Source organism: Aythya marila (assembly GCF_965140915.1).
Source record: "Aythya marila genome assembly, chromosome: 1".
In the NCBI taxonomy this organism is placed as follows: domain Eukaryota; kingdom Metazoa; phylum Chordata; class Aves; order Anseriformes; family Anatidae; genus Aythya; species Aythya marila.
Window position 1 is genome coordinate 85616291 of NC_139042.1, and position 14542 is coordinate 85630832.

At 34.6% G+C, this 14542-nt stretch overlaps 1 protein-coding gene across 1 annotated transcript in view; it reads left to right on the forward strand.

The window, feature by feature from the left end:
- The window catches only part of IL1RAPL1 (interleukin 1 receptor accessory protein like 1), a gene marked incomplete at its 3' end in the record, with an annotated part of 758136 nt that extends 743864 nt beyond the window's left edge, over positions 1–14272 (forward strand). Inside the window, exons 10-11 of the mRNA XM_082779239.1 lie at positions 12303–12473; positions 13554–14272. Coding sequence (XP_082635365.1) covers positions 12303–12473; positions 13554–14272 — 890 coding nt within the window. The remainder of the gene's footprint in view (positions 1–12302; positions 12474–13553) is intronic.
- Positions 14273–14542: the final 270 nt, after the last annotated feature.

The window sequence follows — 14542 nt, forward strand, 5'->3', positions numbered from 1 at the left end:
ATAAGTGATTTAATTAATAATTGTTTAAATAGGTGCAATTTAATGTTTTCTCTCTCATTTTCAGGAATTCTTACTTTTACAGTCATTGTTTATTGTTATCTCAAATCTCTCAAATTAATTTGCAAACTTACTCTAGCAAGTGTTACACACTTGTCTCTCTGTTCTCCCATCTCTAACATCAGTGACCTGGGAACAAAAACATCTTTATCACCCCTTTTAAACAATAAAAAATGAATCCCTCAAGGATAGTATTCTGGGATTCAAAAGGAGGAAAAATAATGTCCATACAGTGTTTTTGTTTTGTTTTGTTTTGTTTTGTTTTGTTTTGTTTTGTTTTGTTTTTCTGAGCACGTTTCATTATTTAATAAGATAAAATATGGATTTTCCTTAGATGATCAATGCAAACACTCATAGGTTGGGTGCTTGGTTGTGTTAATACACCAAGAAAAATAACACTTGCAGATTCTCTGAAAAGAATACTATAGCTTCTACTGTATTCAATATACTAGCAACATGGATAAAACCTGTTGTGCCAATGGATTTACTGCAGCTGGACTTTTACTCTGTCTCTCTTATTTAAGCTCTTGCAGAGACAGGAAGACAAAATGCCCCCAGAGAAGACCTGGCTACAGTTTGTGTGGAAATAAATTGCAGATCTACATTCAGGTTCTTTCCTTTGGCTTTGCCTGTTACTGACAGGCTCAAAATAATGAATTCTAAAATCTTCTAACTTAACCTCCTGTAGTGCAACAGCAAAACACCCATGTTCTATTCATAATTTACATTATGTTCTGGCATACTTCAGGATAGAATGTAGATAAGCAAACATCAGAATACCGTAAGTTCTTTTTTGTGTGTTTGTTCACTATATTGTATCCAAAGAGGATTCAAAATGCTTTAAAAGTGAAGTCCAATTAAATTTTTCAGTTGAAAATCTATTTTAAAATGCAATGCTTCATTTCTTCTGTGATCAGAGAACAAGCCCTTCAGGATGTCAAATCTCATCACAATTTCTTCTTCCTTTCCAAACCTTAGAAAATAGTTTTTCCTCATACACATTTCTGTGTAGACATAGGTAAATTGTGAGAAATATTTGAAAATGGAGTATTTAACCCTTACAGCTAACATAACATAATTTATTGCTTTCTCTAGGGGTAATGCAGTGTTCACAGATGCTGATTTCTCATTTCTCTAACTTGTAGCTTTGAATTTCACATCTTCTCTCTCATCCCAGGGTATCTATTTTCCTGCTTTTTTATCTCTCTAGCAAACACTTCATCTCAGCTTTGCCTTTATTGTCTCATGGGAATGTACACTGAAGCCTCCCCTTCCCACATTTTCTTTCCTTTCCTACTAAATTAGAACATAATCAAATCAACACAGAATACTGGAGTTTGGTTATTAAACTTCACCTCAAACATCTGACAGATCTCCCTGGGAGCTGGAACAGAGGAGCAAAGAAACTTCTCTGACCCATGGCAAAACATTAGCTTTGTCACCTGCAGCTGTTTGGCATGACCTTGCTTCTCAGGGAGATAGTTCACACAAACCAGTTAGATGGTCAAAAGCTCCCAAGCCTGTTTTAGTGGAGAATTTCAATTCAAGATCTGCGTACAAACAGAATGAAGATAGTAGCTTCAAACAAACATCCACTATTATTCTGAAAACAAAAAGCAAAAACAAAAAAATCAGAAATCACCTCACTGAGATTTTCTGAGGGCTGATCATTGTTAAATACCAGGCAACCATTTTAGGTTGAAGACTCTACCTTTGAAAGTTAATTTTAAAAAACTTTGTCCATAAATTGCACTTTAACTAACACATTATTAATGGAAATGATTTTAAGAAGTGGTGATTTCTTATGTTTTGCTGTACATGGGGCTCTAACATGAGAGTTTTATAACACATTTATCCTCTGAGACGTTTTAGCTGTTACTGTTTCTGTATTTTTATTTTCCAAGGATCTTCTCTGTCACTTTTTCCAGTTTTTAAATTAACTTAATTGATAAACTAACTATTGCATTTAACTGACAAAGAAGAGTAAAAATGCAAGAAAACATTTACAAGTACCTGAAATCAAGACACATGCTGACTTCTTTCTTGATTGCACTCTGGGATCTTAAATCCTTTTTGTATCAGGAGATTAACACTGTATGGAAATCCATTATTTGCCTATACAAAACATGAAATCCAGGCCCCCTAAAATCTATGGAAATATTACTAGGTTTTTACCCAGGACAACCTTCTACTGTGTGGGACAGCCTCTGCTCATCAAATCATGTAAAGTTCAGTCCCCAAACAGGACAGCCATGGTGGACAGACAGTAAGTGTGGAGAAGGGAGTCAGACCAGCAGCACCCTTGATAATGCTGCCTTGAAGTGGACAAGACTCTCCAATTCACAACAGCTATTTTTAACCTCTGCTTGCTGTATCAAAACATGAGAATTCCCAGTGGATGTTCTGATACCTGTATGTTAGCTTTAAAATATATTAAGAATAAATCCAAAAGGATACAGATGATAGGTTGAAAACTACTTCATGTGGTCAGATGGGCAAAATTACTCAAAATCATGAATTTACTTGTATTTATATTCCAGATTCCAATTTCAGAGAAAAAAGCACGTGGCATGGTAATCAGTAGAAACCACCTACAGGCACCAGTCCTTGCCATTTCTTGGGTGCATTAGTAACTGTTTAAATTGATTAAAGTTTTATTCTGAATAAATTAATAAGCAAAGGATGAGTACTATCATAAGAAAGAAGAAAGTCTGCTGTAAGAGGCTGGCATTAAAATAGATAAGAATACATGCATTTAGAAATTAAAAAGAAGACTGAACAAATGTGCTGTGAATGAAGTTCTCCATTAAACTTTCATAAATATTTCTTGTCACAGCTAGGCTGACTGGAAGCCAAGTTTCAAGCTGAAGAACAACAAAACAAACAAACAAACAAAAACATTTAAATTGTAGGCAGCTGACAACTTGGCAACTATAAAGTAAGAGCTTTGTTTGGCAGGTGATATGACAACCTTCAAAATGACCCTCCATAAATTTAGATCCCATCAACTGTTGGACAGGAGCTCTCCATGGTATCTTTCATCTTATTCTTAACCTTCCTTGCAAAGGAAACATGGGAGAATAGAGGGATGAAGGTCTCAGCCTCTGAACATGACAGGGTTGGCACAAGGGAACCAGTTACTCTGGTTTCACTTTCAGTTTTCAACCTCACGCCCCCCTCCCCAACCCCCAACCCCATCCCCTCCTCCCACCCCCACCGCAATTTGCCATTTCTGGAATAAAACAAAGCACTCCTAAAATGATTAAAATGTGTCACCGCTGAACTCTCTAAATGGAAATGTTTCTTGGTCTTCATATATAATACCTGTAGTAGTTGTTTCTGGGCTGTCTGGGTTTCACTTTCTTAAGAGATGAATTTTATTATTTACTGAGAGGAAGCCAATCAATACTCAGATTACGAGACTGACAAAACAATTTGTGTGTTAAAGTCCCTGTTGCAAGTGGGACTCCTAACATAATCATGATTTTCATCCTTACCGTTATTTAGCAGCAAGAGACTTGCAGGTTTCACAGACAGACCTATGGGATTGCCCAAATAATACCTTATTAACTGCACAAGTCAAGACCAGGTAAGACATATTTCTCTGTGGTTTCCTGGATTTCATCACAGTAAACATCTTACACAGCAGAGAAAGACAATGCTTCGAGATTCTTAACACTTCAGTGTGACTTGGCTGCTAACTTTCCAGTATAGCTTTTATCAGTGGCTTAGGCACCTCCCAAAGTACTTCTGTTAATGATTATGCTATGCAGGTACACCTAGCCTGAAATTAATGCTGAAGTTAGTGACTTTGCAATTACAGAATCTTCCCTGGGGACCCATGGAATAAGTTTGCAGTAGCAATCTCACCATGGTGTATGCATTCTTATTGGCTATTGGCAAATTGTGGCAATAAGAAATCCTACTCTATGAATATCAATTTCAAATTCTATTAAAGACACCTTTAGAAAAAAAAAATGCAGCTTTCATTTTTCCAAATATTACTGGTTACAAAACAGGGATTTTCATCTTATTTAATTATAATTTTATTGTTGCTGAATTGCTTATGCTAACTCTTTTTGTTTATTTATTTACCTCAGAAAAGCAATTCAAACAATAAAATCTCAATTTATGTCTCTACTGAGTATGGGTTTTTCTAGTTTCCTTGAAACTTACTAATTCAAAGAAAAGATCCTGCTTTTTTCTCTCTCCCTATTTTATAGCATATAAAGCATAATAATAATAAACTACAAAAAAAAAAAAAAAAAAAAAAAAAAAAAAAACAGTATTATCACCAAGAACTTCCTTACATTTCAAACTAAAAGGCTGCTATAGATTAGAGTCCAAAAATAAAGCAGAAAGAAAACAGATTTTACCGTCTGAAGACAGGTATCTCATGTTCCTCAGCCAGCAGCTTTATCAAATAGCTCTAAGCTTTGAAGTTTGTTTGTTTGTTTGTTTGTGTTTGTTTGTTTTGTTTTATTTTTTTGTTGTTTTTTTGTTTTTTGTTTGTTTTTTTTTTAGTCACAGGCCAGACTTCCAAGGTAGGCAAGATGAATGCAGCACGTTTGCACATGATTTCAAGAATTCTAGATTGAAAGCCTGTTTCCAAGCTGCTTCCCCCTTGAGTTTTGTTTATACCTACAATGACATCCTTAAATTTTTGATTTTGCTCAAATCAAGGCTGTCTCAGCTCCAGTTTTCAAAATAGCCTAATGATTAATTATAAGGACTGTCATTACAGATTAAGAGAACTAAAGAACATGCATAAACTTGAGTATGTATTTTGTGTAAATTACTATCTCTTTTATTGAATTAGGACCGTAACAAGCAGTTATGGTCCTAACTACCTATAGTAGTTATAACTACTTGACACTTTGTTAATTTAAGAAATTTCTTTGGTACAGAAAAAATATATTTTTTCATTTTCAGAGTTTATATGACACTTTATTATTTATTTTCTCATTTTTTAAATAAGAGATAGGCTTTCATAGATAACTAATATGTTATGTTCTGACCGCTTGCTAGGTAGTTAACATTCATTCTTTCATACCTTATTACTAATAATGTTTTTCTCAGTTTTGTGTCAGACCAGAAAATAAATCATACCAACCAAGTATGAATTACCTTCTATCATCATATTTTAATTTTCATTAGTGTTAAAATTCTCAGATTAGTATAAGTACTGTTTGCATTTCAAAAGCAACTTTTGAGATTAATGCTGCACCAATTTTTAATATTAAAAGTAGAATTGCTTCAACAGTAGTATTTAATTATTTAATTTAAACTTCCTTACTAATGAGAATGACTAAGAAATATTAAAGAAGTCCTTTTCATTTAATTACAAATATAAAATCAGAAAAGCAAGAGGAAAAAAATGCCACTAATAATAAATTATTCAGTTTAAATAAGTAATAATCAATCTCATATATATATATTTAAGAAATTTTAGTTGAAATTTGAGAAAAACAAGCAAAATATGGCTTACAGATAGTTTTATTTTTTAATATTTGAAATCATATCAATGTATTATTTTTTATCTTCCTGGAATCATTCAAGGAATGTCAGATGCAGCATTGATAAATTGTCATTTTCATAAAGTTTTGTTTGTTTTTTTTGTTTTTTTTTGTTTATGAAAACCACTAAAATTTTGTGTTTCTTTTATTATTTTATGTTCCTTAGGCTCAGTATGACTTAACAAATTGATAGGAAGGGAAAGAAAATAAAATCACACAAACACACACAAAAAAAAAAAAAAAAGCCCCAAATACATAGGGCCAAGATGCCCTATGCCTTAGTAGTATTATAAATGTGCCTGCTACAGATAAAGGACATCTTTATTTTTCTTGTTCTATAGTGTGCTGAGAATACTCATGAACCTTTTTAGAACTGATTAGACTTCTGTAACCTTTTTCCAAGTGTTGTGTTTACAAAACCTCTCTCCAATGCACCAATGCCCACTTCAGATAAGGATCTGCACTATCATTAGGTATACTACATTTAATAGGTACTTCACCATGGGAATGCTAGTGTTAGCAGGTTTTTATTTTTATTATCAATAAAAGGTACTCAACATTAAAAAAAAAATAAAAATAAAAAGGTAGGTGAGCTTCATAACCAACAGTAATTCATGTGAGGAAAAGCAAAAGCATTTTGAAAAACTTTTAATGATTTGGGGTTTTTAATCAGCTAAGAATTAGGATTATATTTTTCATTATTCTGAGGGTAACAAACGGTATTGCAGTGTGAATATTAAATGTTTTAAATAATGAAACTTGTACAGATTATGTAATGCCTTGTGTTATAATTTTGAAGAAACTACACTCTCCATGAAATTTTGAAAGCTCACCAATTTGCAACTCTTGCTGAACACAGGATATTTTCAAGGAGGAAAGCCTTCTCCATCAGCCTCCTGCCATTTCTCTGCAGGACTGGGAGAATCCATTCTATCGTTTCTAAGAACCCCACCTAAAACTCTTTGATAAATCAGTACATTGCTCCCAAACTCAAACAATGAGTATGCTGACACATGCTCTGGAAAAGGAGGGGATTCTGCCATCCAGCTCCCATTGATTTATAAAGGGAAGATCTGGGAAATTCAGAAGAGTCTACTACTATTCCTCATCACAGAGCAGTCCACACATGGTCAGCTCCCTTCAGAGTGCTGGGTATATCTGAATTCACTCCTAATCACTCTGGAAGATTTCAGGGCACGCAGAGTCATTAGCTGACCCTGGTTTCTAGATTTACAATTTCATTAAAATGTTTCAGATCTAGCAACACTATGAAAAATCACATTGTAGATTTCCTTTGATTTTGATCTATTAGTCTGTCTTGTGCTAAAACGTATTATGTGAGATGAAAATCAGACTTTGTCATCTGTTTGAACATAGCTGATAAGCAAAAAAAAAAAAAAAAAAAACACTAGGGAGATACTTTTCTATTTTTAATTTTTCATCCACATATAGTGTTCTTCTGTCCCCTATTAGCAGAAATAGCTGCAATGTTTAAGGTTTAGTAAAACCTCAAAGGCCCAAACTTGTGGCTCCTTGGAGTGTAAAATGCAAATCATTAGAAAACATGTACATGTATAATAAATTTAAGTTAAATCTGTCTGCTTGTCCCTGTAGAAGAGGAACTTTTATCTATCTTTCTGTAGGCACCAGTTTACCATTTTTTCATGTATAACTGTTAAAAAAGCATGCATACAGATAAGTACTCAGATATCTGACAGCGATTTATTTGCCCAAAGATCCCATTTTCATGTGACAAAGTAGATGCATATGGAGCCTGAGTTTTATTTTATGCTTACATTGAGCCTTTAAATGACTGGTTTTGAACACACCCTTGGAATAACAAGCAGGGCTTACAGCTTCATCCCCTAAAAGTTTTTATCACTTCTGCAGGGATAACGTTGAAGAAAGTTACAGGAAATGTGATCATTTCTATGTTTGGATGATTGCTGAAAGAATGGAGAGTGTAAAAGAATTCATGTTTCATTGATGTGTCAGGTGTTTTGGATAAAATCCTGGTCAATGAACTAAATAATGTTTTTATATGTTCTTAATGGAGCTCGTAAATTCACCTTAAATGTTTACCTCTAAGAGAGAGGCAAACAACTTTCTCTGACCTGTGGTTGAGTTTAGCTCCAAGAACATTATTCAATGGCCTTACTTTCAACTCCATACAACAGTTAAAATGCTATGGTGAACTTTGTACTTCCTGGTCTGTTTTGACCAGAGCCTTATAGTACCTGTGGTTATGGGTTGACTGAAACAGTTGTGGACTGAATGTATCATACCTGGAGCACAGATCATGCTCAACCCCATTGTGCTACGCTAATCCAGAGCTTCCACATGCTCTCATGGTTGTTTACAATACACAACTGATTTTATTTTTTATTTTTATATTTTATTTATTTTATTAAATCTTGATGAATTTTGCTGTGCAAGGTATGCTTTATGTTTCGTTTCAATCTTTTTGGTTAATGGATACAACAAAGCTTAACAGAAATAAAGGCTGTTGAACTGAAGGGCTCCATCCTACTTGTATACCTGATAGGCAGCAGAAAACAGCTATAATCGCATAACTGGAGAGGATCATTTGTCCATTCACAAGAAATGAAAAGAGGAATCAAACCTCTTCCCATCTACAGCAAAATTGCCATTGTGTGATATTGTATATCATATTCAGATGTGTTCACTGAATTAAAGGACAGCTATTACATAAAACAGCTCTGCAAAGTACCTGGAGGTAATGCAAGAAGAACCTATACTGATATGTTTCTGTAAATGTGTATAATGTGTATATATATATATATATATGGGAAAGTCACTATATATGTGTATATATATATATATATATATATATATATTTCCTGAAATTGTTAAGGAAAGAAATGTGCTTTCAAGTACAAAAGTATATGTAGAAAATTGCTCAAAGTCTCCATGAGACAGGAAAAGGTTTCAGATTAAATGATCAAAATCCTGCATTTGGTAATTAGCAGTTATTTTTCTTCCTAAGTGTGGGAGGAAACAATTAGTGAGTAACTATATTCCAGTTTATTGCTAAAGCACAGGAGCCTGACAGAAACAAATCTTTGAAATGCCATAATAAAACAAATCTTTGATGTGCCATACATAAAGTCAAAGTACAGTGGCAGTCAATCACATTTTCATTCAGAGGATGCTTGGACTGAAGACTTAATTGTTTGCTGATGAGGGGAAATGAGGAAATTCTCATTGTAAAAATAATTTTTTGATGCCACTAAAACTTTCTTTGTTTTGCTTTTCTTTTCTTTGCCTCTTCGCCTTTGTTTTCTAGAACTGAATATTTGTTCCAGTCAGTATATGAACTGATTGTGTACTCAAATCTAGGAACATTTAGTTATCACTATATCACATAAGAGTAATAATATCAACTCTTTTGTGATTTGATTGTGATTAGGAGCAGATCAGGATTTTTCTGATTAAGTTTGTTGTTTTTGTTGTTTATTTTGTTTTTGGTTTTGTTATTTTGTTGTTGTTTGGTTGTTGGTTTTGCTTTTTTTTTTGATTTTTTTTTTGTTGTTGTTGTTTGTTTTGTTATTTTTTGTTCTTTTGGAAAAGGAAGATATGCTGCGACCAAACATTTTCATGTGATAAATATTTGTTCCAGTGAACAATCAAGAAAACACAAAGCTCTGATAGATTTCCTGCATGTTTTCTCAGAGTCTGAGGGCTCCTAGATACATTACTGAAATGAAGGTCTACATGGGAAAGAACCCAAGAGCAAAAGTTTTACAGAACCTCCTGCTTCCTTGTGATGTGGCCAAAAGACTGGCAAGATGTGAGCCCCAGCTGCCAGACTTTCACTCTGCCACAAGATCCACATGGCTGCAGACCCACATCACTCCTTCTCAGTTCATTGACACAGGAAAGAAAAAGGGAGGGGAGGGGAAACGAAGAAATTAAGATCAGAAATATTCTTTGATATGTAGGCATTAGTCCCAGTCATTAAAATTAGAAGTAGGTGGAGCCTTTTAACTGAGTAGAAACACAGTCTAAGAGGTCACCTACTCTGTGTTTAAAAACTTCCCTGGAGATAGGAGATTTTGATAATTTTAAGAGTCCTCAATTTTTTCATTACAACGGGAAAATAATAAATAATGATATTGATATTTGACATCACAGATATGATAGCTTCTGACAGCTCCACAGCTATCTGCATGTTGTAGTCCATAAAATGTTTCAAAGTGTTGGCAATGTAACCTCCTGGACCCCCTCAAAAAAAAAAAAAAGGTGTAAGGTATGCTCTGTATTCCAGGCACCTCACTTTTTGAGAACTGTCTGCTCATGCCAGTATGTCATCCCATTAGGTAGCAGGATTATCAAACATAATTTTTCTGTAAACTGAATTTTCCACTTTTCATCAGAGTTAAAAATAACTGACAGATGGGGAGTATAATAGCTCAGCGAAACCACTGTGTGAATGCAGCTAACAGTTTCCCAAACTGGATTCACATCTAGCTGTACTGGAGTTTGAATAAATTCATGATTGCCTGAAACCATCTGTGTACACATACTCTAGATCCTGGTCACTCATAGCTTTTGACACAAATGCTATTAAAACTAGGGAACTAGTGTAGAAAGAAATGTTCCCTGCAATCATGGATAATGCACTTGTAGTAAGTGGGAATGCTGGATCCTCCATGGTATAAAAATATTTCAAATAAAGACATTAATGTGATATTTACATATACAAGAAAATTGTGGCGTAGCATGAATAATTTTCCTTCCAATTAAGAATGTACAAACCATCTTAACAGACAATGTCCTGAAGCCTTTAAGAGTTTGAACACTGCATTATTTCTTATGATTCATCCCTTTGAGAAATGATACATTCTCATCTTTATTCAAAGATTTCCAGTGAACCAATGCTGCTCTAAAACATGTAATATGTTTATGACCATTACTAATGAGATAAAAGAAAATGGCATTACACATCATCATTTTGTCAGTTGTAGTGATTACCTCATATATTTCCTGACCTTTCTATGTGTTAACATGATTATTGAGTTAAAACTATTCTAATGCAGTACTGGAATCTGCTCTGTAATCTCCCTGTAGTTCATATTTGATCTATATGGTGTTCTTTCAAGGCATTGTCAGAGGCATTAGGTTCTTGTTTATCATGAAGGATCATGGTTTCACAAGTACTGAAATAATGGAAAAACAAAACCAAAGAAGGTATTTCTTCTCTTTCATTTCTGTTGTTGTTTTGTGGTATTGATTTTATTTTATTTTATTTTATTTTATTTTATTTTATTTTATTTTATTTTATTTTATTTTATTTTATTTTATTTTATTTATTTTATTTTATTTTATTTATTTATTGTGAACATAGCAATCCAATAGATAATTTAACATAAAATGAGTGTAAGAGAGAAAATGAATCACACACTTATTATATCAGATTTGAAAGTTTGAAAGAAGTTTGACTATCTTAATTTTGTCATCTGCAAATATTTATGAAAACAGTATGAATTGCTCCTTGAAAGAAGGAGTGGACCATCCAAGATTAGCACCTGTTCTTTAACTTTACTTTGCACCCCTCCTGTATTCAACAGGTTTTTCCAAATAGGGCAACCAGAGTACAAAAAGGTATAAAATCACGAAAGGACTAACTGAGTAAATAACTGAAGTCAACAGTGAATGAATATAATATTTCTTATGACACAGAGTAGAGTATTCAATCAGGTATCTTTTACAAGCAATTGATATTCTCGATAGCCTGTGCATAATGTTGTCAAAAGAGTTAGAAGGATGTTAACATTTCATTATTCTTGCCATTGATTTTTTTCTGCTTTCTTCACAACAAAAGTCAAAACATGACCTCTTATTCCACTGAGTTAGTTCCAGAGCACTTGGCATTATTGACCTCCTAATGAAAATTAATGATGGCTCTTTTGATTCAGTCTTTCAAGTAGGCACACCAAGCACATTTAAGAAACTGGCAAATTTATTCCTCTTACTAAAATGAAATAACATGCTGTTAAATACTAAAATGTACATTAATGTAGCATTTAATTTACATATTTAAGCACACTGAATTCAATAGTTTTGAACTGCATTTTCAGGATCTGATGTTACATAGATCTAAGCTTGCCAATAATCTCAGACCTGAAAAGCCAATGAGTGTTATGACTAAATCTACGCATATTCTTAAAACATTTTGAGCCTTAAATTTGTAGTGAAAATTTGGCAAGAACAATTTTTTTTATGATGCATCAGAGACAATACTTTATGAGCTTACCTGTTTACATGCCTTTCTTTTCCATTTTAAAGCTTGAAAATAATTTGTATTCTTTTCAGTGACTTTTTTCTTCTGTGCTCACAAGCTGCCACCACACAGCCGAGTGAATTTCCTTCATACAGTGCCTTACACAATTAAGCACACAGTGACTTCAATGTATGGGTATGGATTCTTCTTTGCATCCATGTAGTCATAGGATCATAGAATATCCCGAGCTGGAAGGGAGCCATAAGGATCATCAAGTCCAACTCCTGGCACCATAAATATGTAAATAAGGATTAACTCCACTGGGTGAAATATGAAAGGTGAATGGTTTCATAACTGGAGATTGAGTGAAAGCTTGCTATTTTATCTAAACAATTTGCTATTCCTGGGCAATTCTGCCAGGAACAATTCCTCAGCAATTATCTAGGAACAGTGAAAAATCTTATTTTCTTCCTCTATTTCTTTAGACAATAAAGACTATGATGCATATCTATCCTATACCAAAGTGGATCCTGACCAGTGGAATCAAGAAACTGGAGAAGAAGAAAGATTTGCTCTTGAGATCTTACCAGATATGCTTGAAAAGCATTATGGATACAAGCTGTTCATACCAGACAGGGATTTAATTCCCACAGGAAGTAAGACATGTCTTTATGCTTGTGTATTTCCTAAATAGCAAACGAAGTGATTCTATATATGATTTTAGTATCATTTCTATGCTTACTCCTTCAGAATGTCATCTTTCCTCCATCATCCTCGGGAATAATGAAGATAAACCACCAAACATGTTTAATGTGCATTTCCCAGATAAGAGGATTATATTTTAATAATTGTATTATACTTGTTGGAGGTGAGACAGTGCAGAAAGGACATGCATATGTAATGGAAATGAATTTTATTAATAATATTTCACAGATTCTTGGAGAGCCTGCACAGCTAGGGATAAGAAAATAAGTCTTTATTTTCTGTTTCTGAGTGTTTTCCTGGAAAGATATCCATGACTTTAATTCAAAAGTAAATAAATATATAAATAAATATTGATATGCAGGTATTCCAGAAATTAAGACAGGAAGAAAAAAAAAAAAAATGTGTGTACTGAGGCAAGGTTTGAGTAATGATACCAGAAGATACAGCAGAGCAAAGAAGTGAGTTCTGGTAGTGCCCACTGAAGATAAATGTGTAGTGGAGGCACTGGAGTATTCTTGGAGATTGAAAATGAGAATAGATTCCAATTGATTTAAGTATATCTTTTTCCTATATCTTTCACAATTGTATCATTTGAGTATCATTTGAATTTGAGACTGAGTCAACAAAGCACATAGTTTCTGTTCTGTTTCCTACCTGGGTGACTTCTCCTTTTTAAAGAATAAAATGGTGATGAATGCACTTCTTCCAGTAAAGATATAGGTTCAAAATGACAGTTCATGCACATACCCTACCAAACCATAGCACAAAGGAGGATAATTGTTTCACTGAAACACAGAATAGCTAAGGTTGGAAAGGATTTCTGGAGGTCATCTGGTCCAACCCCTGTTCAAGCAGGGTCACCCAAACCAGGTTGTCCTGGCAAGCAAACCTGACCTGTCTGAAGGTGATGTTTTTGCAGAGTTCAGTGAATTCTTCTGGGAGCAGGGAGTTTACATCTGTTTTTTCTCCGCGGTCTAGGGGAATGGAGTATTTTCTTGGCTTGATTGTTGAGCAATTGTCTTATTTTGTAGCCTACATTGAAGACGTGGCAAGATGTGTAGACCAAAGCAAACGATTGATTATCGTCATGACTCCGAATTATGTTGTAAGAAGAGGCTGGAGCATCTTTGAACTGGAAACAAGGCTTCGAAACATGTTAGTCACTGGTGAAATCAAAGTGATACTGATCGAATGCAGTGAACTGCGAGGAGTTATGAACTACCAGGAAGTTGAGGCCCTGAAACATACGATCAAGCTCCTCACTGTCATTAAATGGCATGGACCAAAATGCAACAAGTTAAATTCCAAATTCTGGAAACGTTTACAGTATGAAATGCCTTTTAAGAGGACTGAACCCATCACACATGAGCAGGTTTTAGATGTCAGTGAGCAGGGGCCCTTTGGGGAACTGCAGACAGTCTCCGCAATTTCAATGGCTGCTGCCACCTCCACTGCTCTTGCCACTGCCCATCCAGATCTGCGCTCCACCTTTCACAATACATATCACTCACAGATGCGCCAGAAACACTATTATAGAAGCTATGAATATGATGTACCTCCTACTGGCACCCTGCCGCTTACCTCAATAGGTAACCAGCATACCTACTGCAACATCCCTATGACACTTATAAACGGGCAGCGGCCACAGACAAAAACTAACAGGGAGCAGAATCCGGAAGAGGCTCACACAAACAGTGCGATACTGCCCCTCTTGCCACGGGAGACCAGTATATCAAGTGTCATTTGGTGACAGAAATACAAGGGGCTATCCACCCCCTTGAGTAGGAGCTGAGTCTGCAGTCTGGTGCCTGGAACTACATCCTCGACTGCTGCTGTTAAACATGCATTACAATCGATAACATACGAGGAAAAACAGGGTCTTGTACATATGTTTTTTGCAATTTCTTTGTAGCATTGGTCTTCCTGTTTTACCCATGTCTCTTTCCATTTACATTTTCAACTTTGTTTTATATGTCATTGGAATTTGTATATTTACATTTTTTTAAATGAAGAGACTGCT